Raw genomic sequence first — 27455 nt, forward strand, 5'->3', positions numbered from 1 at the left:
ATCTTTTCGTTTTAATATTTATTGATTGATATATCATCCTTGGGAAGCGGTCATATTAATCAAGGTCGACTAATCAAGGTTACGTTGTGTCATGTCAGATGATATATCCCAACTTAAAGCATCTACATAGCATTGTGAGATATTTGTGTTTTTTTTAAACTATCTTTGAGAATTTATCATTCACTCATTTATCTCAACACTTCCTTGATCGACCTGATATTAAATTTTACTTGCATCTCCAGAAACTTAAGTGGAAACAACATTCAGGAGTTGTGCCATCTTCAATTGCACAAAAAGACGTCGATTCAAATTCGGTGTGAAAAGTTAAAGTAATAATATTCTTTCTCTATTCTATATAACATTATTTATGTCGTTATTATAAGTTATTGTGTAAATTGGATAGGACTTGAGCTATCCATGTCAAAGAACAACACCAATGTAAGTATTTATCTTTTGTTTGAATTTGTTGTGATGAATGTATTTATTGAGTCTATCTGTTTATTTAATTTTGTTTAGTTTAGAAGAAGTTACCCTTATTGTGGTGTATGAATAGTTTAATTAGTATGTAAATGGACAATTTATTTGTGATGTATTCATAAATATTTTATTATTTTGATTAGTTAATTTCATGGTTTGAAACAATTAAATATAGTATTATAAATAGAATAAATTTTGATAATATATATTTTTTGTTTTTAAAAAGAATTAATAATTTGACAACAAAAGAAAAATAGTGAATAAAATAATAATTTGGTAAAATACATATTTAGCGACGGTATATTATTACTGTTGCCACATTTAGCCACGGTATTTGAATCGCGCCGCTAAAATATACTAATCTTATTCTCGTATATAAAGAAGTATACAATTAATTACCTATACGCATACGGAGTATCCCTTCTTCTGATCTTCACCTCCACCTTAATCAACAAACACATCACAACTAGCTTTCATCGCTTTTCTACTTGTAAGACAGAAATTAACTTCGTTTTCAGTGAACGCGGTTTTCTTATTGATGATGGGATCGGTGTTATTGGCTATGCATTCGAACGGATATAGGCTGAAGAAATACTATACAGAGGATGAGTTATACGGTCGTTATGGAAGTTCAACTTGTTATGTGTTTCTTCTCTACTCTTTTTTTTGTTGCGTTGGTATGTTCATTAATAATGACTTTAAGATATGTAATTTTTTACTTACTCCCACATTTATATATTTTATAGTTTTAAATTAATTATAATTGACTAAATTTGTAAACGCAAAACTGGAATTTAATCGAGTTTGGGAAAAAATATTTAATTTGTTTTATAAATTATTTTTTTAAATATCTTATTTGAATATTATTTTATTAAAAATATATTTTAATTATATATATTAAAAATTTTAATAACATTTATTTTTCCAAACTGACTTTTCAAACCGATATAATATTCTTAAAATATTACTTTCTAAGGATTTTTTTTTTAGAAAATCAAATATTTTAAGTTTTTTAGCAATTATGCAGCGGAATTTTTACTAAGTTTTTCGCCCTTGTGCGGCCTGTTTTGCGCACCAAAACAGTCAGCCAACTCCGAGGTTCACTTCTCACAAAGAAATAAACAACTCACTCAACAATTCTGCCCAGACCCACAATGATAAATCAAACATTCAGCAAAGATAAACACACACAACAATTACGGGCAAACGCCCAACTCTGTAATATATTCACTCACAAATATCGGTTACAAAGAGGCTATAAATTATCAAGGCTGCACACAAAATGACACTCACTTGTGGGGAATATTTTTCTATCAAAAAATCCAACAAAACCCAACCAGATCCCAACAAAACGTCTTGTGCAGCTCATGATATATTTATAGCCCTAAGAATAACAAACTGGGAAACCTAGAGACTCAGGCAGCAGCCTTGGCCAAGTCGTGGCTGAAAAAGTCATCTCAGACTTGACCCTCCAAAATTCTAGGGTCTTGACTGGGCCCTCCCGAAATACTCGGTCGTGGCTGAGACTTATTCCATCTTTGACTTAGCGACGCACTTCTCCTCGGTCGCCATGTGGGTCGGATCGGGTATCGGTCCAAAACCGGCCAAAGGCCCGATCCATGATCGAGGCCTAACCCATGCACAATGATCCGGCCCATGTCTGAAATACTCGGTCCTCAGTCCTCGGTCTGATGCTTACACTTGGTCAGCTTTCCCCCTCGGTCGGATGCTTCCGCAAGGCTAACCTTCCCTCGGTCTGATGCTATCTTCTCCACACTTTTCCCACCTGATGCCCGCACACTCCATGCGCTGGCTGTTGTTACTCTTTCGGCCCTAGGTCGCACTCACGCGACCCCACTTCGGCCTCCACTCGGTCCTGGCCTTCCGCAATCCGGCCCCCGACAAACGCATGCTAACATCAATCTCTCGGTCCTGGTACTCAACCCTTCGGTCCGGCAAACGCATGCTAACATCATTCTCTCGGTCCTGGTCCTCAACCCTTCGGTCCGACAAACGCATGCTAACATCATTCTCTCGGTCCTGGTACTCAACCCTTCGGTCCGACAGCAACATTGATTATATAGCATTCTGGCGCCAGTGCCGCACGCCCGCGACACTCCTCTTGGCCCCCCTCGGTCCTGGCAAACACAAAGCCAAGACAGCTCGGCTGAAACATTGCACCTAAGTCGCACGCACACGACTTTGTCTCGGCACGCTTCTTCTCGGTCCTGGCGCTTCACACAAGTTCCAGACCCTAGGCTTCCTCATCTTCGGTACCCTGCCGCACACCCGCGACTCTTTTTGGGTACCTCTCGGTCCCGGCCATCCGCAATCAAGCCCGGACCGAGGTCAGCATGTTACGCTTGTAACACACCACCCCCACTAGAAGAGCACAACGTCCTCGTTGTGGGTTGCACCAAACACGCCTCACCCAAGCACATAGAATATAATTTCTCGGTCCCCCTAGCCAAACTCACCTTTAGCATCCGCATCAGGACCGTGTGCTCAGCAAATCTATCCGCACCCTGAATAGAGGTCTTCCTGTTCGCATTCAGGAATATTTCCGCATCCAAGTATATGAAACACCCTTCAATAGTCTTCTTGGCCGAGCATCCCTTCAGCCTTTCCAATAAGACCGTATACTTGTATGATCGGTCCACTCCTGGGACCGAGGTTTTCCTGCCCGCCTTCAGGAATTTCGCCGCACCCAAGTATTTAGAAAAACATTCCTCGGTCCCCTCTGCTGGAAACACCTTTAGCACCCCCATTGAGACCGTATACTTGGCTGATCTACCCACACACGGAGTAGAGATCTTCCCACTTGCCCTTGGGAATTCGAGAACGAAGCCCTTTGAGAGACATCTGCCCATTCTCCCCGGAATATGTGATGGTCGCTGCAGTAGACCCACTTCCATCTTCTTCTCGGTCTTGCCCAGTTTACATACTAAACAAGCCATCAACTTCTCCCGCTGCTGATGTGTGAAGTCCCCCTTGGTTACCTTTTTAGCATCCTTCAAGAGTCTGGACTTCTTAAGCGCCGGGCCTTTAACATAGGCCGACACTTGGCCCTCGCTGGCCCTCATCTCCATCAAAGCCGACGCATCCGCCTCTTCTACCCACATTCGGCCTACATCCGGCTGAATGTTTATGAGACATCTCGACTTCCTTCTCCTTGGAGCATCGCAAGTTTCTGCCATAAAGGAGAGAGAGCTCGACTCTCCACTTGGCAGCACTTCAAAATAAGTCTGCACCTCCACCTTTGCTTGGACCAGAAACATATTTCCTAGGATGATATCACCACCATCTAGGAGGACAGAAACGCACCTGATCTTCCCCGGCCAATATCCCGCATGGAAATCAGCAATCTGCCCACCTTTACTCGGCGCTGCTTTGGAATTCAAGGCCTTCTCACGGCCTTTATATTGGGACCAAACATATCCCCTCTTTAGAATTCCTAAAAGGACTTCCCTCAAGCCCATCTTCTTATGGATTGAACAAGGACCTTCGAATAACCAAGCCCTCCAATAGAGGTCTGCATCCCCCATATGACACATGTTGATTCTAAGTCCCCGCTCCTCCATAAGGACCTTCGTTGCTGTGTAATCTGCTCCAGGATCCCACAGAAACTTTTCTCTTTCTTTGCAGCTCTTCCCACCGCCAAAGAATGTTGGTTCACGTACCTTGAACCATGTTGAAGAACATGCTACTATTTCCCATCTCGAAGCAGCAACTTTCTTCCACAACTTGATCTCACTATCAAGTTTATCCCGTTTAGACTCAAGGCCTTCATCGCATAGAAGCACCTTCTTTCCAACAGAATCCAAAACTTCAGCATTAGTATCCCGCCTGGACAACCAATCTGAATTTGGGCAATGTGTTCCGAAAATAAATAAAGAATCTTCTCCACCGGGGGTTGGGGCACCAGCCAAGTCTTCAAGGTGTCGCACCCTTGGTTCTCTCTGGAACTCGACTTCTGGTTGATTTATTTTCGGCTATCTTTTGAAAAATATCCAGCAACTTGGGCTCTGATACCACCTGTCACAAAGGCAATTATGCAGCGGAATTTTTACTAAGTTTTTCGCCCTTGTGCGGCCTGTTTTGCGCACCAAAACAGTCAGCCAACTCCGAGGTTCACTTCTCACAAAGAAATAAACAACTCACTCAACAATTCTGCCCAGACCCACAATGATAAATCAAACATTCAACAAAGATAAACACACACAACAATTACGGGCAAACGCCCAACTCTGTAATATATTCACTCACAAATATCGATTACAAAGAGGCTATAAATTATCAAGGCTGCACACAAAATGACACTCACTTGTGGGGGATATTTTTCTATCCAAAAATCCAACAAAACCCAACCAGATCCCAACAAAACGTCTTGTGCAGCTCATGATATATTTATAGCCCTAAGAATAACAAACTGGGAAACCTAGAGACTCAGGCAGCAGCCTTGGCCAAGTCGTGGCTGAAAAAGTCATCTCAGACTTGGCCCTCCGAAATTCTAGGGTCTTGACCGGGCCCTCCCGAAATACTCGGTCGTGGCTGAGACTTATTCCATCTTTGACTTAGCGACGCACTTCTCCTCGGTCGCCATGTGGGTCGGATCGGGTATCGGTCCAAAACCGGCCAAAGGCCCGATCCATGATCGAGGCCTAACCCATGCACAATGATCCGGCCCATGTCTGAAATACTCGGTCCTCAGTCCTCGGTCCTCAGTCCTCGGTCCTCGGTCTGATGCTTACACTTGGTTAGCTTTCCCCCTCGGTCGGATGCTTCCGCAAGGCTAACCTTCCCTCGGTCTGATGCTACCTTCTCCACACTTTTCCCACCTGATGCCCGCACACTCCATGTGCTGGCTGTTGTTACTCTTTCGGCCCTAGGTCGCACTCACGCGACCCCACTTCGGCCTCCACTCGGTCCTGGCCTTCCGCAATCCGGCCCCCGACAAACGCATGCTAACATCAATCTCTCGGTCCTGATACTCAACCCTTCGGTCCGGCAAACGCATGCTAACATCATTCTCTCGGTCCTGGTCCTCAACCCTTCGGTCCGACAAACGCATGCTAACATCATTCTCTCGGTCCTGGTACTCAACCCTTCGGTCCGACAGCAACATTGATTACATAGCATTCTGGCACCAGTGCCGCACGCCCGCGACACTCCTCTCGGCACCCCTTGGTCCTGGCAAACACAAAGCCAAGACAGCTCGGCTGAAACATTGCACCTAAGTCGCACGCACACGACTTTGTCTCGGCACGCTTCTTCTCGGTCCTGGCGCTTCACACAAGTGCCAGACCCTAGGCTTCCTCATCTCTGGTACCCTGCCGCACACCCGCGACTCTTTTTGGGTACCTCTCGGTCCTGGCCATCCGCAATCAAGCCCGGACCGAGGCCAGCATGTTACGCTTGTAACACACCACCCCCACTAGAAGAGCACAACGTCCTCGTTGTGGGTTGCACCAAACACGCCTCACCCAAGCACATAGAATAGAATTTCTCGGTCCCCCTAGCCAAACTCACCTTTAGCATCCGCATCACGACCGTGTGCTCAGCAAATCTATCCGCACCCTGAATAGAGGTCAAGACCCTGTAATTTCGGAAGGCCAAGTCTTGGATGACTTTTTCAGCCAAGACCTAGCCAAGGGCTTTCTGCGTCTCCAAGTTTCTTACTGTTATTCTTAAGGGCTATAAATATATCATGAGCTGTACAAGACGAAAAAGTTAAGTTTTGGCAGAGAGAAATACCCACAACTAGTGAGCGTCTTTTTGTGTGCAGCCTTGAGGATTTATAGCCCAAGACTTGGCCTTCCGAAATTACAGGGTCTTGACCGGGCCCTCCCGAAACCCGAGGCCTGACCTTAGAGATGGCGACCACCGTATGAAGGAACATTGAAACGTATTTTTAGTTTATTAAATAATTTAATTTGTAACTTAAACTAAGTTAGTTTCAATTATTTTAAGTTTTGATTTTTTTTTAAACATTTTATTTAGAATATTTTTTATATTAAAGTTCAATATAATCTCAAAACAAACACAATTATCTCAATTGATATCCATAAATTGTTTGGTGGTTTCTAAGTAGGATCTCAATACATATTGGAAAAACTAATATATATGTTTAATCTTAATTTGGACATCATGGTTTGTTAAATACATGTATCATGGATTACTCAATAGATTTATTTTTGTATTTATCTTTGGTTTAAACAAAATACATTTATTTATTACTTTATATATATATATAATTATTTTTTTATCAAATCTGAGTATACATAATAATGTAGAATAGTTGGTATTAAACTTATTATTAATGTTGAAAATACTTTATGGATTCTGAATCTGAGTAGAAAGTATTGATAAATTTATTTAATATTTTTGGATTAAATACTTCATTCAGACATTAATTAAATAATATAATATTGTATTGTCTTTCTTAACCAGTAAATTCAAACTTTTAATATAATCAAATATTTCTAATTTTCATTCAAAACTAAGCTAATTTTTTCTACTAAAATCATTAATAAAGAGTAGTATATACTGTTGGGTGTGAATGCGATTAAAGTTTGGCTCAGTTTCTCTTGTTTATCTATTCCGTTGCATCACTACCTCACCAAAGGCGACAACCCTTTCTCTAGTCTCCAAACACCACAAAAGAGCTTGACCTCCCACCAAGAGAGTAATATCTATTTATATTATTATGTCAAGTCCAGTAAGTGGGTTACTAGAGATTGTGCCACAATGTTAGGTCAACCAATACCTAACAATCTTCACATTTGGCCCAAAATAGTGCAAAACACAATCACATAATCACAAGACACATCATCGTCAATTTATTACCATCGATGCAACAAAAAGAATACCCAAGGTAAACTCGTGTCACAAAGACCAATGAAAATAGCACAAAGAATGCGAAAATCACAAAGATCAAACGCAAGAGCACAAAGCATGCGAAAACCACAAAGATCAAACGCAAGAGCACAAGAATGCGAAAATCACAAAGATCAAATGCAAGAGCACAAATCATGAATGGGAAAATTACAAAGATCAAACGCAAGAGCACAAAGTATGCGAAAATCACAAAGATCAAATGCAATAGCATAAAGCATGCGAAAATCACAAAGATCAAACGCAAGAGCACAAAACATGAGAAAGTCACAAAGACTGAAGGCAAAATCACAAAGCATGCCATGCGCACAAAGGACGAACCTCAAAGAGCTTTCCCTAAGTCAAAGTTTAAAATCCGTTGACATGAAATAAATTTTTCAGTAGGTAAACACTTAGTATCCATATCAGTAGGATTAAATTCTGAAGGAATTTTCTCTAACTTAACAATGCCCTTTTCAACAATATCCCGAATGTAATGAAATCTAACATCAATGTGTTTAGTTCTATCATGAAAAACATGATTTTTACACAGTTGAATAGCAGATTGACTATCAGAAAACACAACCACATTTTTGTCAAGAAAACCAATTTCAGACAAAACAACTATAAGCTAAATTGTTTCCTTAAAAGTTTCAGTGGCAGCTACATACTCAGATTTTGTAGTAGATAAAGCAACAATGGGTTGAAGTTGAGACTTCCAACTTATGCAAGAGCCACACAAAGTAAACACATAGGAATTAATAGACTTTCTATTATCCCTATCATTAACATAATTGGAATCCACATAACCAACCAACTTAGTACCTACAGAACACTTAGAGAAAGTCAAGACAACATCAACAGTGATTTTTAGATATCTCAAAAGCCATTTCAAAGAATTCCAATGAGGCATACCAGGATTAGACATAAATCTACTCAAGCAACTAATTGTATATGCAATATCAGGCCTTGTGTTAATCCTGAGATACATAACAGACCCTATAGCATTGGAATAAAGAACATTCTTTATTTCAGTTATTTCAGTTTCAGTCTTAGGAGACTGATCCTTACTTAATACAAAGTGGGAAGCAAGAGGCACATTCACAAATTTAGCATTAGACATAGGAAATTTACTCAAAATTTTAGCAACATATGCACTTTGATTCAACACAAGAGACAATTTTGTTCTATCTCTAATGATTTTCATGCCCAAAATCTTCTTAGCATCACCTAAGTCTTTCATGTCAAAATTTCCACAAAGCAATTTTTGCACATGCATAATAGACTTCGGACATGGGCTAACAATCAACATGTCATCCACATACACTAAAAGAAATACAGGCACAAAGTCTATATTCTTGAAGTAAAGACAATGATCAGAAGAACTTCTTGTAAACATCAAAGATTGCATGCACTTATCGAACTTGATATTCTATTTCCTAAGAGATTGTTTTAAACCATACAAGACTTTTTTTTAACAAACAAACATGATTCGGTAACTTGGGATCAATAAACCCCTCATGTTGATGCATATAAATATTCTTATCAAGTTCACCATGTAAGAAAATAGTAGTAACATCCATTTGCTTCAATTCTCAATCAAAGTGAGCAACTAAAGCAAACATGATTCTAACAGTAGTGAATTTGATAATAGGAGCGAAAATTCTAGCATAATTTATTCCCTCCTTTTGAGTAAATCCCTTGACTACTAATCTAGCCTTGAATCTAACTTTTTAAGACTCCTGTTTCACCTTATACAACCACTTGCAATCCACTAAGGAGCAATTATGAGGTTTATGAACAAGTTTCCAAGTATCATTAATTCTCAGGGAATTCATCTCATTATTCATAACAACAATCCATTTAGTAGAAAACTTAGACCTCGAAGCTTCTTTATAAGAGCTAGGCTCATTACAATCTAGGGATTCAAACATATTGCAATCATTCAAATTATCATCCCTAAATCTAGCAAACATTCTAATAGTTCTTCTACTTATATCCCTAGAAAGTTGATAATCATGCAAATCATCAGACAAATCATGTGAATTAGATAACACATTTGAATCATTCAAATCATCAAAAAAATCATGTGAATCAGACAAAACATTTGAAACATGCAAATCATCAATATCATGCACATTATCATGCTCCACCTCATTGAGAACATTCACATCATGTTCAGCAGGTTGATCAAAACCTACATGCACATGCTCCACCTTATTAGGAGAATCATTAACATGAGTGGAGGACATAGGCAAGCAAGGAAAATCATTCTCATTAAAGACAACATCTCTACTTATCACAATCCTAAGCCCATGTTCACTCCTATCCCAAAGTCTATAACCTTTTACCCATTCAGGGTAGCCTAAGAACATACATTTCTTGGACTTAGGCTCCAACTTGTCAACATTCTGATGCACATAACCAACACAACCAAAAACTTTCAAATTGCTCAAATCAAGAGATTTACCTGAAAACACAGATTCAGGACATTTCCCTCATAAGGGAACACTAGGGGATCTATTTATTAAATAAGCAGCAGTATGCAAAGCATCCCCCCAAACTTCTTAGACAACCCAAATGACGCTAACATAACTCTCACCCTCTCTAGAATTGTCTTATTCATCCTCTCAGCAACACCATTTTGTTGTGGTGTGTACGGCACAGACCTATGCCTTTTAAAAACATCAGACTTATGTTTCAATAGTAACACCCAAACTTTCCTAAAATAATCATCAATGATGGACATAAAATATTGGTTCCCCCCATGTGTAGAAACATTAGAGGGACCCCACACATCAGCATGCAAATATTCAAGGATATCAGAACACTTAGACACTTAGACTAGTGTGGGAAAACTCACCTTATGTTGTTTTCCTAGCACACATGATTCATAGAAGGGGATGGAAGACAATTTATCACTAATAAAGTGACCACATTTATGCAAAATTTCTAGACCTTTGTTACTCATGTGACCTAATCTATTATTCCAAAAAAACAAATTTATCACCAATCATAGAGTTCACAGAGTTAAAGCAGTCTCAACAAGACACACATACAAATTATTCATCTTTTTAGTAGTAAGATAACAAGAGACACACGTAAAATTTTCATAACACATTTCCCCCACTTTCCCTCCAAACCATCATTCTCAAGAGATGCACAAGACAACAAATTATAACGCAAATCAGGAACATGCCTCACATTCTTCAAAGTAAACACAGAACCACAAAAAAACCTTAGGCATACAACACTTATTCCTAACACATTGCAATTTTTCGAATTTTTTATAGACACAAAACCATGTTCAATCTCTTTATAGTTAGAAAACAAATCTCTAAATGGAGTCACATGTAAAGTACAACCAGAGTCAACTAGCCCATCAGATTTGCACAAAGAATCAGATAACACAAAGTTCAAGCTAGCATAACCACATATATTATTAATCATTAAAATATCACTCATACTGCCCTCACAAACAGCCACATTAGTATTTTCAAAATGCTGATTTCTCTTAGGCTTAGGACAGTCCTTGATAAAATGACCAGACTCATGACAATTATAACACTTTATAGCACTAGACCTAGACTTAGATCTGTTTTTACTATCAGGATGAGATTTCTTACCAGAACTCTCATTACTGACATTCTTTTGGACACTCGACCTACCCTGAAATCTACCCCTCACATGCATGACTTTCCCACCAGACTGTTTACCCCTCTCAGAGTGTCTCAAAGCTAACTCCTTACTCTTAAGATCATTGACAACAATATCAAGAGTGACACTATCTCTACCATACTTAATGTCATACTTCACAACATTAAAAGAATCAAGATTAACATTCAACAAGACAATGGGGGAATACTCATCAATGTTCTTATCACCACACAACTTAATATCTGAAATAAGTTTAGTGAAAACATCTAGATTATCTTCAATGTCCTTGGACATATCTAATCTAAATTTGAAAAACTTTTCAAGTAAGAACATTTTATTAGGCAGAGAAATTTCAGTATAAAGTTCAGACAATTTATCCCACAAAGTTTTGCACACTCTAAATTACCAATCTTTCTCATCACATAATCAGATAAATTCAAGTATATATAGAGGCACAAGCATTTTCATTCATTTCACTATTTTTCTCAACAGTATCAGCAACAACATAAACTTGACTAACAACTTTAAAGCATTTTTTCTGAATTAAAACACATTTCATTTTTTGTTTCCAAATGCTAAAATCAGTTTTTCCGTCAAAAGTAACCATACCATATTTATTAGCACCATACATGCTATCAAACAAATTAAATAGGAGAGTTCAAGCTATGATATCTTGTGAAACTCAAATAAAGTTTCGACTTACCCACCCCGCTCGGGCATTTGCTACTTCGTCTTCTTAGCAGCAACACGACGGCGACTTTGATTCTCAGCGGTCACGACAAATGCGACACTGACAATAGTTGAACATGACAGTAACGACTTCTTCTATAGAGGCAGCGACTTTCTTCTTCCTCTAGTAGCAGCAGAAGCAGAAAATAAAAGTAACAGGATGAAAGAAGAAACAAATCGGCGCTTATTGGTGAAGATAACTCATATCCTCCAACCCACAAACTCCAATTACAAACCCTAAACCCTAGCTATGATACCACTATTGGGTGTGAATGCGATTGAAGTTTGGCTCAATTCCTCTTTTTTATCGATTCCGTTGCACCACTACCTCACCAAAGGTGGCAACCCTTTCTCTAGTCTCCAAACACCACAAAGGAGCTTAACGTCTGCCTCCCACCAAGAGAGTAGTATCTATTTATATTATTAGGTCGAGTACAATAAGTGGGTTACTAGATATTGGGCCACGATGTTGGGTCAACCAATATCCAACATCTACATTTTACCACCATTGGTAGTTGAAGTTTTCTTGTAACTCTCCATTTGTTTTTCTAATACTACTTATGTTTGTGGTTATTTTCCTATTAGACAATGTAAGCATATATCTGTTAGTATTTTGATAATTGAAAATCCTATCATCAAACTTTGAAATTTGGCTTGAAGGTTTATATAATTGAGGTGATCCAATCTATAATGCTAGAGTTCTAAGTCTACTTCTACATATGTTTGAAAATACAAATCATTTAGAGTTTCTTTTTCTTCACTAGACAACTTTGTAGCATTCACTTTGAACAATATATTTTGACTCATCTTTGTGGTCATCAAAAGACATTTAATTTTTTTTTATAATGTTGAGTTCCGTTTCTCCTTCGGAGTACGACTAATCTCACAAGTTAAGCACATAATCAACAAACAAACTTAGCCAATTAACCAGACGAGCAGAACTTGCGTCTAATAGGTTCGAACCTAAAACTTAGGGAGGCTAAGAATATTCACATTTTGTTGTCGGTAGACTGGTAAAGGGGATAAAGTCCTTTAACTAAATCTTATATTCATAACAATTAAGCCATTTCCTTGTAATTGTCTTATACTAAATAAATTGCTCTCAAGGTTTGAAATATAATAAACAACAGTAAAAATTTGTTGTACAAATTTATTTAATGTCATTCACCTTCAATATGAGACTCCCTTTGCACGTAACTGACATCTTCGTACCATTGCCTAATTTCACTTAATGTCTAAGGTTTGTATCCAATTGTGAAAACTATTTTTAATTCCTACATATGTGGTTAGAACAACTAGAATCTATTAACCATGTATCTCTTCCTGAATTTCTAGTTATGTTATCATAAGCCATAAGCAAAAAATAGCATCCTCTCATAATTCACTTTGTTCTCCCAATTAGGGCATTTCAAGGAAAAATGTCATAGTTTGTGACATAACATTCCATCTGAGTTTTATCTCTTTCTCTTCCTCTATTCATTCATCTTCCTTCAACATGTGTGAATATTTTTAGAACATGCTCTTCTTGCATCTGATTTCTTCTAAACTTCAGCTAATGTACAACTAAAAAGCTTTGAAATTCATCTATTGACATATGTCTCGTATCTCTAGCTTCTTTTATAGACACCACAAGATGTGAACCTACAAGTTAGAGTTCTTAGAATCTTTTCTACTATGGTGGTGTCCGACATAATTTCTCCATTACTTCTCATAGAATTTTCAATTCATATAACCCTGAAAATAATCCTTAATCATCAGACCCTTTTTCATTTCATGAATCTCGAATTCTCGTCGAAGAGAATTTAACACATACATTTTAACCTTATCATTGCCTCCAAACTTAGTCTTTAGAGAATTTCATATTATTTTAGATGTTCTTCGATCAAGAACATTTCGAATGTACCCGTATCGGCTGATGTAGCTTAATTTAATCCATTTAGTTGGGCCGGCTGATGTAGCTTAATTTAATCCATTTAGTTGGGTCTGCTAATCTATGTTCAAAACTTCGACTTCATTAGATTTTGTGAAACTTTTCTTGACCAAATCTTACAACCCTTTTGCCCTTATAAGATTCTCCATTAATTCGGATCAGTGATCGTAATGTTCCCATCAAACGTTGAAAGTCTTGTTAGTCTAGTCTCATCATTTTCATCTTCCATGTCTTCGCAACTTCATGCTCTTCAACCTTTTCTCACAATCGAAATCGAAACATTTCGATCTCTCTTCTCACCGTCAAAATTGAAACCCCTTGATTTCTCCCTTTTGATTGATTTGCTCTTATACCAATTGTAAACAAAGTATTATAAGCTATAAGCTATAGTTATTTAATTGATTAGGGATAACTTATAAGATCTTAAACAACAGTTACACTAAAACTGAAAAGCAACTGCTACCCCAGTACTCAATAAGATAAGATTAAACTGCACTAAAACTAACTAACACATACAAAAACATGAGCACTGTTATCATTAATATATTAGTCTAGCTAGGAATAGAACTAGATTATGGATAAACCTATGAAAGATTTTTGACAATTTAAATTAGCAAATGGATTAAACTAAGCTACATCATCCGATGTCTGTTTATCTTCTGGGTTTTGATCTTCATTCTTCTTCTGATTCTTATTATTATCTTTGATCTGTCCATAGAAGTAGGAGAGAAAACCCCAGAGAGAAAGGATAAGTGAAAGTGCCTTTTCTGTCTTGTACTTCTCTTTGTAGAGAAGAACACCTAAGATTTGAGTTATGGGAAGGTCAGCAGTTGTTATGATGGCAGAACAGAGAGATGAGGATGTGAAGATAACTCCAATGGAGCCTAGGAAGAAACATTGCCATAGTATTCCATTGCCTATTAATACAAGGTAATAATTCCTTTTTCCTAATTCATATTCCCTTGCTTCCTTTGGAATCGCCTGCAAAACAAAACCAAACCCATGAATTGGATTAGGTACTACCTTGATACTATGTTGTTAGATATAAGGTTCAGAATAGACAATTACATTTACCTTAAAGTCATTATTAATGAACATACCAACACAACATAAAAGAGTAGAGAAGAAACACATAACAAGTTGAACTTCCATAACGACCGTATAACTCATCCTCTGTTTGGTCTTCTTATACATCAATTCCACCATCGGCAACACCAACCCATAAAGCGCCGCCGCCGCAACCGTCATTATAAAACCCAAATAGTATTCCTTATTCGATTCCCCTTCGGGCCTGTCCCCGTTCGAATGCACAGCCAGTAACACTGATCCCATCGTCAATAAGAAAATCGCGTTCAATGAAAACGAAGTTAATTTCTGTCTTACAAGGAGAAAAGCAAAACCCGCCGTGAAAACTAGGTGTGAGGTGTTGATTAAGGCGGAGGTGGAGATTGGAAGGAGGGATACTCCGTACGCGTAAAGGTAGTTGTCAAGTCCGGTCAGTACTCCGATGAAGGCAGCGGCGAAGAAGAGGGGCGGAGTCGTGAAGAAGAGAGGAGTAGATTGATGGCGGCGGCGGCGGTGGAGATAGACGATGAGAAGGGGAATGAAAATGATGGGGCAGCCGGTGGTTTCAAGGAAACTAGAAAGCCATATGCGTTTTCCGCCGCGGAGAAAATAGAGGCGCATAATGAGAGGACCGCCGCTGTTTCCGACGCCGAGTAGAATGCAGTTTAGAATTAGTAAGAATCTCTTCATCTTCTTACTTACACTTTTTTCTATACCTTCAATCTCCATAACTCGGACTCTCCTTTTGTTTTAGTGGGAGAGATATGATTTTAATTATAAGCAGTTATAATGGATGAGTTTTAAAGAAGAATCAAAGAAATCATATGGGTTTCTACTTTGTAGGTAGCTGTAACGAAGGGTCTGTCTAACACGGAAAAACACACCAAAATTTACAACTTTGGCTAACCCTTTGTCCGGCTCAGGTCCTCCTCGCAAACACCTGATCAGCCAACTCTCTACTTAAGATTTTCACCTAAGTACTCAAACTTCCCAGCAAAAATATCTCTCCATGAAAGAACAGAATATAACGAAGATAGAAGACAGCAAAGAGGCAACACAATTACGGCCGAAGCCAACCCTGTATCTTATTATTGATTCACACACGACCAATGAAAATTACAAGGAACCCCCGGGTAGGCACAATCCCTAGGCTCAAGAATATCTCTCTAGTTCTTAATTGATGACTTGATCGATTTCTTGATTGAATGCCTTAGGGTCGCCTCCTCTAGAGATATAAATAGGATTAGAAAACGTGTACAACCAACTTTGCCTAAGTCTACGCTGAATAATTCATCTAAGACTTAGTCTTCCGAAAATATAGGGACTTTGACCGGGCCTTCCCAAAATACTCGGTCTCGGCCAAGCCTTTGACCGGGCCTTCCCGAAATACTCGGTCTCGGCCAAGACTTCTTCCATCTTTGACTTAACGCTGCGCCTTTCTTCGGTCGCCCAGTGGATCGGGACATTATCGGTCCAAAACTAGCCCAAGGCCCAATCCCTGGTCGAGGCCTGATCCATGCACAATGATCTGGCCCATGCTGAAACGCTTCGGTCCTTGGTCTTCTCTTTCCCTCGGTCGGATGCGTCGGCCAGGCTACCTTCTCTCGGTCCCTGCTTCAGCCAGGCTACCTTCTCTCGGTCCCCTGCTCCTTCCTGCACACTTTTCCGCACCTATGCCAAGGCCCCCACACGCGTGCCTTGGTATCTCCGGTCTGGTGCCCGAGCTCCACACTTGGCTCTTTTCTGGGCACCTCCTCTCGGTCCTGGCCTACACTCAAGTTAGCCAGGCCGAGAGTCAGCAACTAGGGTTGTGACAAACCAGCCCCACCCACCGGACTCAACGTCCGCGTTGAGGGGTTCTCCACCAGACCCTTACTCGTCAAGTACGCCTGCACCTTATCCGCAAACTGCCACAGGTTAGTATTACGTACCCATGTAGCATCTTCCCGGCTCTCTCCGTGCCATTGGACTAAGAAGTCCGTGCACCTGTTCTTGACACTATGACCGGCTGTCCTGTGATCCAGAATCTGGGCCACTTTCTTTTCGGTCTCAAACTGCACCACGGGTGGGGCTCGCCTAGCCTGCACCCTGGTACCATCGGCCATATTCTCGTGAAACTTCTTCAGATAGCTCACGTGGAAAGTTGGGTGGATCTTCAACCGGTCTGGAAGAGACAACCGATAGGCCACCCGACCGACCCTTTTCAACACCTCAAAAGGCCCGTCATACTTAGGAATTAGTGCTCGCTGCCGACTCTTAGCACTAATCCGCTTCCAAATCTGTGGAGTCAGATTCAACAAGACCTGATCTCCGACCTGGAATTCCACTTCTCTTCTACCCGCATCAGCATACTTCTTCATACGCCTCTGAGCCTTCTCCATGCTCTCCCGAGCCAAGTCCAACATCTCTTGCTTAAGCTTGGCGAAGCGGTATGAAGCAGGACAATCACCCCCACCGTTCCTTGAAGCTACTGTGTGCGGGGTATTGGGCTGGACCCCCAATACTATCTCAAACGGACTCTGGCCCGTTGATGAAGACCGATGCAAGTTGTAACTGAACTATGCAACGTCTAGCAAGCCGAGCCAATTCTCTTGGCTGCTTGTCACATAATGCCGCAAGTACTCCTCGAGCACTTGGTTGATTCTCTCCGTCTGGCCATCGGTCTGCAAGTGATTGGCCGTCGAGAATTTGAGTTCTGACCCCATCATATTGAAAAGAGAAGTCCAGAACCTACCAGTGAACCGAGCGTCCCGGTCGCTCACAATGTCCTCCGGCACTCCGAAATTTTTCACAACATTCCGGAACAATAAGTCAGCTGCGGTCTCGGCTGAACACACCTTGGGCACCGGTATGAAGACGGCATACTTCGAAAACCTGTCCACCACAACTAGGACCGAGGTCTTCCCCTCCACCTTGGGAAAACCGAGAATAAAGTCTAAGGAAATCGACTGCCACGGTCGATCAGGTATGGGTAGGGGCTGCAGCAAGCCCGCTTGTCTCCTCTTCTCGGTCTTGCCTAGTTGACACACCAGACACGTCTTGACATAGAATTCCACGTCCTCCAACATCTTGCTCCATATGTAGGACCGTGAAAGAAGCGCCATCATTCGGCCTACTCCAGGATGACCGGCCCATTGTGGATCATGGGTCTCTCTGAGTAGTTTCTGACGCAAGGGCCCGGTTGGAACGACCGCGTGCCCTCCTTTGGCAAAAAGCAGACCATCTTCAAGCCAATATTTCGTGCTTTCTCCCGCAAGCACCTGCTTCACCGACGCTTGGTAAGCAGCATCATTCTTGGCAGCTTTATTTTAATATATAATATATTTTTTTTTACTTTTTTATTATTCTTTTTCTATTCTCTATCGAGTTGAGTTCTTTTCTTAAATTATTAGGATAGTCAGGTTAGCAAAGAGGCTTCCTTAGAACAGTCACAACAACATTATCATTCCATAGCAACCAAATGCCACCACTTCGTCCAATGGCTTCCATTCCACTCTATGCGATCTCGGAAAGCCCATTTTTTTGATAACTCTATCTGTTTGACACCAGATCTAACGAACTGAGCTGTTTGTGTCCTTGGCATCAAGGTCAGAGGATTTCCATTTTTAAAATAATGTTCGGCTCAAACCGAATGGTCAAAGGCTGGGAGTGAAGATGGGACGGGGGTTCGTCATTAGTAGTGGGGAAGCCCTCGCAGTGTCCCGCCCCCTCCCGAATTCTCGGTGCGGCGGTTAGGCATCCTTAGACGAAAGAGTGGTCTTTCAGGATTGGTCGTTGTGTGTCACCACCTCCCACCTATCCTATACATTCGATCAAGGCTGTCACTGCGAAGCTATAGTTAAGGTGCACGGGGTCTTACCGTCTAGCCGTTGGTACTCCGCATGAACCTCCACTACGTCCGTGTTGGGACTGTTGGGCTTTGTTCTTTCACTGAAGAAAATAGAACACATATTGGAATCTTCCTTACCTACTGATTCTGCAAAGAGGACAAGTCGCTCAAAATCTGTCCCTTCAGTTGTTACACAAGTACTGACACGAAGACTAGAGGACCCAGCATGTCAACTATAGAAAGTCTTACCGGTCGGAATAGAAAGAAACTAGCCTGAGGAAAGACTCCGTCCTATCTTAAGTCAACCCTTACCTTCTAAAATATCCGAAATATCTCATTAGAACTGCACCTTCACCAAGAGCTCCAGACTTATTCCACCAGCCTTTGAAGCTTTTTGTATCCAGAACCCAAAAAAGGAAAAGATCAAGGGATTGACCGAGCCTAAAAGTAGCTCGGTTATAGATGGGACATTTATTTCGTTCGGATCTCATCCATGAACCCTGCCTCCACCAGTGTCAAGGCTGCCACATATTCCTCGGTCGTCTGGCGGCTGAGTGCATCGGCCACTTCATTACTCTTCCCGGGCTGGTGCAGCCATTCGAAATCAAACTCGCTGAGAAATTCTTGCCACCTCGCTTGCTTAGGGGACAGCTTCTTCTGAGTCTTGAAATAAGTGTTAGCCACGTTGTCGGTGACCACCACAAACTTGGTGCCCAAAAGATAGTGGCGCCATGCCTCAAGGCAATGCACGACCGCCACCATCTCCTTCTCATGAGTTGAATATCGAGTCTCAACATCTTTGAACTTCCTGCTTTCGAATGCAACCGGATGCCTCTCCTGCATCAGCACCCCATCCAAAGCTCGGTCGGATGCGTCGGTATGTACTTCAAAAGGCCTGTCAAAGTGTGGCAGTTGCAACACGGGCTCGGTCGCGACCGCGTGCTTTAGGGCTGTAAATGCGTCTTCACATCTGTCTGACCAGACCCACTCTCGGTCCTTCTTTAGCAAATCTGTAAGGGGCCCGGTCTTCTTGGAATAATCTTTAATGAACCTGCGATAATAGTTGGCAAGACCGAGGAAGGACCGCAGCTCGGTCGCTCGGCTCGGTCGTGGCCACTTCTCGATAGCAATAACCTTGGCTGGATCCATTCTAATTTCACCATGTCCGACAATATGCCCCAGAAAATTGATTTGCTCCAAACAGAACTCGCATTTGCCCTTGTTTATGTAGAGGTGGTGCTCTCGCAGCTTCTCAAACACCCACTCCAAGTGGCTATAGTGCTCCTCGGCCGAGGCACTATAGACCAAGATGTCATCCAGGTAGACCACAACGCTTCGGTCTAGCCTTTCATACAAGACATCATTCATCAGGTTGCAGAACGTAGAAGGCGCATTGGTTAGGCCGAAAGGCATAACTAGGAACTCATATGACCCATAGCGAGTCACACACGTAGTCTTGGCCACATCTTCGGTCGCCACCCTAACCTGCCAGTACCCTGATCTCAAGTCTATCTTTGAATAGACCCGCGCCTGTGCTAGTTTATCAAATAAATCCAACACGTTATGGATCGGGTATTTATTTTTGACTGTTACCTTATTGAGGGCGCGGTAGTCCACGCACATCCGCAAGGAGCCGTCCTGCTTCTTCTAGAACAGAATGGGAGACCCGTATGGCGCTTTGCTGGGTCTGATCAGCCCACCTTTCAGCAGCTCGGTCAGCTGCTTCCTCAATTCCACCAACTCTGATGGACCCATCCGATAAGGAGCTTTCACCGGTATCACTGCCCCGAGTTCCAGCTCGATTCTGTGGTCGATGTTCCTCTTCGGAGGCAACACCTTCGGTAACTTGGGCGGCATGATATCTTCATACTGCCCCATCAAATCTGCAACTCTACTCGGCACATCCGAGTAAACGTCGGGCTTCATCTCCATTAATGTCGCCACGTAGGTGCGCTCTCCACGCCTCAAGACCTTCTTGAGCTGCATGGCAGATAGCATGGCCGCCTTCTTCTCCTTGGCTGCCTCATAGCGCCCGGCTATGAAGGATGGATTCTCTGGTGCCGCAATGAAAATCCCTCCTAAGTGTGGCATAACCGCCACATGGGCCGCGGCTAGGAATTCGATTCTTAAGATAACGTCGAAGTCATCAAGGGGAATGGCCATGAATTCCACCCGACCCTTCCAAGACCCAATTTGTAGCTCCGCCGTGGCCTGCCCCTTGACTGGCTGAGCTTCCGAATTCACCGCCTTCATCTTCGAGCGGTGTTGAGCAATCTCTAGCCCAAGCTTGCTGATCTCTCTATCAGCAACAAAGTTATGGGTTGCACCGGTGTCAACCATAGCCATAACTTCCTTCCCATTGATCTTGATCTTCACGTACATCAGACCACGGGCTTTATGTGGCACATGGGCACCGGCCTGCATTGCGCCTAACATCTGCAGCGGGTTCACCCTAGAAGGCACATCATCTTGTTCCTCCTCTTGACCCTGGATCGCACTAACTCTGCCGCGCTGCGGGCATTCTCGCATCAGGTGATCACCGTTGCACAGGTAGCATCCAGCTTGTCTTCGGGCCGGACCGATTTTACTCCCTCGGTCCGACTCTGTTTTCTTTCGGTCATGACCGGTACTTTTGCCTCGGTTATGACTTGTCTTTCCCCCTGGTCCTCGGTCTCTACCTTGGACTTTGCCCTTCCCTTTGTCTCTGGCGGAGGGCTTACTTGGCTCGGTGCTGACGGCGCCAATAGTTCTGTAATCGGCCAACCGATCGGCCCCAGCTATGGCCGACGGTAGGTCCTTCACATCCAATCTCCGTAGCTCGGTCTGGGCCCACGGTTGCAGTCCGGCTAGAAAGTTGAACAGCTTATCCTGCTCTGACATGTCCCGAATGTCCAGCATAAGGGAACTGAAGCTCTTTACATACTCTCTAGTAGAACCAGTATGGCGTAGACGGCGGAGGGACTCGCGGGCTAGCCAGGAAGCATTCCCCGGGAGGAATTGCTCCTTCAGTTCTCGCTTCATCACATCCCAGGTGTCGATCTTGTCGCGCATCGCACTAGCATCGTCTGAAAGGCGGGCTCTCCACCAAAGCTTGACATCGCCTACTAGATACATGCTTGTTACCGACACCTTCTTATCTTCAGGGATCTTGGAGGTCTCGAAATAGACTTCCATATCCCAAAGGAAATTCTCTATCTCCTTAGCGCTCCTGGCTCCTCCGAAAGAACAGGGCTCGGGTACCTTGAATTTCGTCGATGGAGCTGCTGCGTTCGGGGCATCCGAACTAGCCGCGCGCCTAAGCAATCGCACATCGATCTTCAGCTCTTCTATCCGTGAGATGAGTGCGTTCTGCCTAGTAATCTGCTTCTGCTCTAACATGTCGCTCAAACGCCCAATGTTCTTCTGAGCAGTTTCCCATTGCGCCTTCAACTCGCCCACCTGTCCGAACAGGGAGGGCTCGTTTTCCTCTGCAGGCATGCCTATGAGCTCCTCGAGCTCGGTCAGCCGCGTGTCCGTTTCTGCTTCGAAATCTTCTTGGACCGCACGGCTGCTGCTAGTAGTCTTCTTCATTATTTTCTTTCGCCCAAAATATACGTCGCTGTGCTCTGATACCACTTGTAACGAAGGGTCTGTCTAACACGGAAAAACACACCAAAATTTACAACTTTGGCTAACCCTTTGTCCGGCTCAGGTCCTCCTCGCAAACACCTGATCAGCCAACTCTCTACTTAAGATTTTCACCTAAGTACTCAAACTTCCCAGCAAAGATATCTCTCCAAGAAAGAACAGAATATAACGAAGATAGAAGACAGCAAAGAGGCAACACAATTACGGCCGAAGCCAACCCTGTATCTTATTATTGATTCACACACAACCAATGAAAATTACAAGGAACCCCCGGGTAGGCACAATCCCTAGGCTCAAGAATATCTCTCTAGTTCTTAATTGATGACTTGATCGATTTCTTGATTGAATGCCTTAGGGTCGCCTCCTCTAGAGATATAAATAGGATTAGAAAACCTGTACAACCAACTTTGCCTAAGTCTACGCTGAATAATTCATCTAAGACTTAGTCTTCCGAAAATATAGGGACTTTGACCGGGCCTTCCCGAAATACTCGGTCTCGGCCAAGACTTTGACCGGGCCTTCCCGAAATACTCGGTCTCGGCCAAGACTTCTTTCATATTTGACTTAACGCTGCGCCTTTCTTCGGTCGCCCAGTGGATCGGGACATTATCGGTCCAAAACTAGCCCAAGGCCCAATCCCTGGTCGAGGCCTGATCCATGCACAATGATCTGGCCCATGCTGAAACGCTTCGGTCCTCGGTCTTCTCTTTCCCTCGGTTGGATGCGTCGGCCAGGCTACCTTCTCTCGGTCCCTGCTTCAGCCAGGCTACCTTCTCTCAGTCCCCTGCTCCTTCCTGCACACTTTTCCGCACTTATGCCAAGGCCTCCACACGCGTGCCTTGGTATCTCCGGTCTGGTGCCCGAGCTCCACACTTGGCTCTTTTCTGGGCACCTCCTCTCGGTCCTGGCCTACACTCAAGTTAGCCAGCCCGAGAGTCAGCAACTAGGGTTGTGACAGTAGCCTTGTACTCCACAAATAATACTTTTGGAGACGAAATTATTTTTTCATAAAGATATATACTTTGATCATGTAAATCAATATCTTCTTTTAAGTTATAGATAAAATGGATCCATTATTATAGACAATATTTTGAGTAAATTAGTTTCCTACACCAAAAAAGTATTATGTTAATGGAAAAGAGACAAAGTATTTCTATGTAAGTTAATGTCATGAAGCCCAATTTATTAAGTTTAATTTAGGATTAGTTTGATTAGCCATCAAAAGTATAAAACATATTAAACTTTTATAGAATAATATTAAACAAATATAATATAAAAAACATATTAAACTTTTATTGAATAACTTGAAAAATATTAAACAAATATAAGTTGAAGTATCAAACCTAATAACCATTGTAAGCGAGTTTAATGAATAGAGAGTGAATAAGATGAATTAAGCTAACCATTAAAATTGTAAAAACAATTTTATAGATTTTTATTTTTAATCTCATACGATTAGTTTGATACCGGATTGTCATAGTAGTTGATTTTGGTAAACAACTACGTATTATTGTTGTTTCTATTGATAGTTGATGCTTAACATATCATGTTTGCGAATGATCCCTTAATTACTGATTTTCGTCGACAATCAGTATTTAATCATTGCGTTATATGTACCCGATTGTCACAATAGTTGATTTTGATCGACAACCACACATTATCGGCATATCTGATATCCGATATCACAATAGTCGATTTTGGTCAACAACTACACATTATCGGTGTATCCACCAATAGTTGCTACTCCACATATCAGGTTTATCTAATCGCTAATCGCCACGTTATATGTACCCGAATGTCACAATGATTGATTTTGGTCAACAACCCCACATTATTGACCTACGCAATACCCGATTGTCACTATAGTTGATTTTGGTCAACAACCACACATTATCGGTGTACCTCGATGTTCGACATATCAAATCGATGATTAATCCCGTAATAGCTGATTTTGGTCGACAATCATTACGTGTCAATGCATTTGATGAACTCACGATTACGATTCAGGCTACTCAAATCTTGATAACTACTATCCCCTCGATAGTTATTCTCGGTTATTTTCATAATCGTTGTGTGATTTTGAATTGCGAGTAGTTTTCTTTTTCTTTTTTAGATTTTTTATCTTTTAGGAGATAACCTCTCCCTCTCTTTATTTCCCCTCCTCTGGATGTTGGAGGGTCGCGTCTAATGATCCTGCACCCGTCAATCTAACCTTATCATCTTCTTAATGTACTTGTACTCTTACTATGGTTATTTCAAAATGATGCATCTGCAGACGTCTTACAACACGTTATTGGAGGATGATACAACCATAGATGTACAACGCGCGTCCTTGGAGGACGATGCATCATGCATCATGCATCCATAGATGTCTTATAGCGCGTCTTGGGAAGATGGTGCATCACATAAATGTCTTATTGCGCATCCTCTTATTATTACTATTTAATCGTTGTCCCTTGTCTTTGCGAAAGTTTAGCTCATGAAATAAGCTAAAAGAATTTGAACTTTCGGCTTTTTATCCAGCTACGTGTTAATTTTAATTAAAAACTACAAGGCTTTGAATGTTTGGCTTTCGTCCTATGGGTGAACTTTTACCACAAGCTAAAAATGTCTTGATGGAATCACACAACCTCACGGTCTTGGATGAACTTCGAGAACTCATGATTCAGGCGAACATTAATTCTAAAACATATTGTCTAAGTAAAAAATATAAATTTTGTCCCTTTTTAAAAATTCACCTGGTAGGAGACTAGGGGATTTTATTAGACACGATTTTTTTTTTTTGAAATGCCACACCTTTCGAAACGCCCCTAGTACCAGATTATAGGATTATGTGCATGAGATGCATTTTTTTATATGAGATGCGTTTTTTTAAATGTCCTCAGTATCAAACAAGGGATTTAATGCATGACCCAAGAATCTGAAAGGAGACATTGATCATTTCATACAATCGGTTGGTTTTAGATCCGAACATTTTTGGCTTTTAAGACTTCGTGCCTTTGCCCTTTTGATTGCCTTTAAAACCCTTCCTTTTTTTTTCTATTTTTGTCCTTCCTCCTTTTTTTAACGAAAATGTCGTAATTAGTTGATTCCTATTCGTATGCTAACAATTGCTCAACACTTGTTTCTTCTAACGAAAGAATTTTGGCCCGACGTTAGATCTTGACGTTTTGTCTTGGATCCTATCTTGGCGCCGCGTTTTTCAGAGTTTTAACCGTGTCTTTTTTTTAGAGAAATCTTCAGACCTCTCGGTTCGAAAGAGTTGTCATACTTTAGGTATATATGGTAGAATCGATACATCTAGCGAATGCCTGTTGGTGATAAAAAGAGTAATTAAATGGATGAAATATTGGTTAAGTATTAGATAAAAATCTCTTAAAAAAACAAAGATCAAAACAAGGACTAAGGGATTTAAGGTAGCCTTATACTCCATAAATTTTATTTTTGGAAAGATTAGATCACTTACACCAATGGAGAATTTTATTTTTCATGAAGGTGTTAATAATGTAAGTTGATATTTCCTTTTAGTTATAAGTTAAAAAGTAAATAGAATCCGGTCCATGATTATAGACAATATTTTAAATTTTATTTCAAATTAGTATCCTAGAACAAAAAAGGTATGAAAAGTTAATGTTAATGGAAAAAGACAAATTTATTAGATCTATGTATGTTCATGTCATGAAAGCCTTTTTACTTTTATTTTTTTTTTGTAAGAACCTTTTAATTTAGGGTTAGTTTGATTAGCCATAAAATTTATCAAACATATTAAACTTTTATTGAATAAGTTGAATAATATTAAATAAGGGCGGAAATTTTTGACACGACATAGACATGACACGTTATTAACGGTTTTGGGTCAGTTCTTAATGGTTCGTGTATTTTTTCGTGTCGTGTTTTTTTCGTGTCGTTTTGTTAACGGGTCGTGTACGGATCATTATCGTGCCTACACGTTAGACACTATAATAACCCATTTCAATTATCGTGTCTAACAAATAACGGGTTACTCGTTATCCATGTTTGACATGTTACCCGATTCTGACGCATTATAAGGGTTTTATGCATGACCTGATAATCTGAAGGAGACTTTGATCATTTCATACAATTGATTGGTTTTAGATCGAAATATTTTCAGCTTTTAAGACTCCGTGCATTTGTCCTTTTGATTGCCTTTAAAACCCATCATTTTTCGATTTTTGTCCTTCCTCATTAACGAAAATGTCGCCATTAGCTGATTCATATTCGTATGCTAACAGTTGTTCAACACTTGTTTCTTCTAACGAAAGGATTTTGGCCCGACGTTAGAGCTTGATGTTTTGTCTTGGATCCTATCTTGGCGCCGCGTTTTTCAGAGTTTTAACCGTGTCCCTCTTTTTTTAGAGAAATCTTCAGACCTCTCGGCTCGAAAGAGTTGTCATACTTTAGGTATATATGGTAGAATCGATACATCTAGCGAATGCTCGTTGGTGATAAAAAGAGTAATTAAATGGATGAAATATTGGTTAAGTATTAGATAAAAATCTCTTAAAAAAACAAAGATCAAAATAAGGACCAAGGGATTTAAGGTAGCCTTATACTCTATAAATTTTATTTTTGGAAAGATTAGATCACTTACACCAATGGAGACTTTTATTTTTCATGAAGGTGTGTTAATAATGTAAGTTGATATTTCCTTTTAGTTATAAGTTAAAAAGTAAATAGAATCCGGTCCATGATTATAGACAATATTTGAAATTTTATTTCAAATTAGTATCCTAGAACAAAAAAGGTATGAAAAGTTAATGTTAATGGAAAAAGACAAATTTATTAGATCTATGTATGTTCATGTCATGAAAGCCTTTTTACTTTTTTTTTTTTTTTGTAAGAACCTTTTAATTTAGGGTTAGTTTGATTAGCCATAAAATTTATCAAACATATTAAACTATTATTGAATAAGTTGAATAATATTAAATAAGGGCGGAAATTTTTGACACGACATAGACACGACACGTTATTAACGGTTTTGGGTCGGTTCTTAATGGTTCGTGTATTTTTTCGTGTCGTGTTTTTTTCGTGTCGTTTTGTTAACGGGTCGTGTACGGATCATTATCGTGCCTACACGTTAGACACTATAATAACCCATTTCAATTATCGTGTCTAACAAATAACGGGTTACTCGTTATCCATGTTTGACATGTTACCCGATTCTGACGCATTATAAGGGTTTTATGCATGACCTGATAATCTGAAGGAGACTTTGATCATTTCATACAATTGATTGGTTTTAGATCG

General features: G+C 40.8%; 2 protein-coding genes across 2 annotated transcripts; both read right to left on the reverse strand.

The window, feature by feature from the left end:
- Window positions 1–7981: 7981 nt before the first annotated feature.
- LOC124923755 (secreted RxLR effector protein 161-like) lies at window positions 7982–8473 on the reverse strand. Its single transcript, XM_047463723.1, has one exon. It carries the CDS (start codon window positions 8471–8473, stop codon window positions 7982–7984), a length of 492 nt encoding a protein of 163 aa, XP_047319679.1.
- Window positions 8474–14164: 5691 nt separating this feature from the next.
- On the reverse strand, window positions 14165–15473 carry LOC124927098 (purine permease 3-like). Its single transcript, XM_047467446.1, has 2 exons — window positions 14741–15473; window positions 14165–14647 (listed from the first exon to the last, which is right to left on the reverse strand). The coding sequence occupies exons 1-2, from the start codon at window positions 15458–15460 to the stop codon at window positions 14294–14296; spliced, it is 1074 nt and encodes a 357-aa protein (XP_047323402.1). The 5' UTR covers window positions 15461–15473; the 3' UTR covers window positions 14165–14293.
- Window positions 15474–27455: the final 11982 nt, after the last annotated feature.

The sequence above is a fragment of the Impatiens glandulifera genome, chromosome 2 (genome assembly GCF_907164915.1).
Source record: "Impatiens glandulifera chromosome 2, dImpGla2.1, whole genome shotgun sequence".
In the NCBI taxonomy this organism is placed as follows: domain Eukaryota; kingdom Viridiplantae; phylum Streptophyta; class Magnoliopsida; order Ericales; family Balsaminaceae; genus Impatiens; species Impatiens glandulifera.

What these genes read in the sequence shown, in the direction of transcription:
- LOC124927098 (XM_047467446.1), bottom strand. Translation starts at nt 15,460, where the DNA reads ATGGAGATTGAAGGTATAGAAAAAAGTGTAAGTAAGAAGATGAAGAGA. An exon ending in TCATTAATAATGACTTTAAG is followed by an intron (nt 14,648 to 14,740) that starts GTAAATGTAATT and finishes TTTGTTTTGCAG; the next exon opens with GCGATTCCAAAGGAAGCAAG.
- LOC124923755 (XM_047463723.1), bottom strand. Translation starts at nt 8,473, where the DNA reads ATGTCTAATGCTAAATTTGTGAATGTGCCTCTTGCTTCCCACTTTGTA.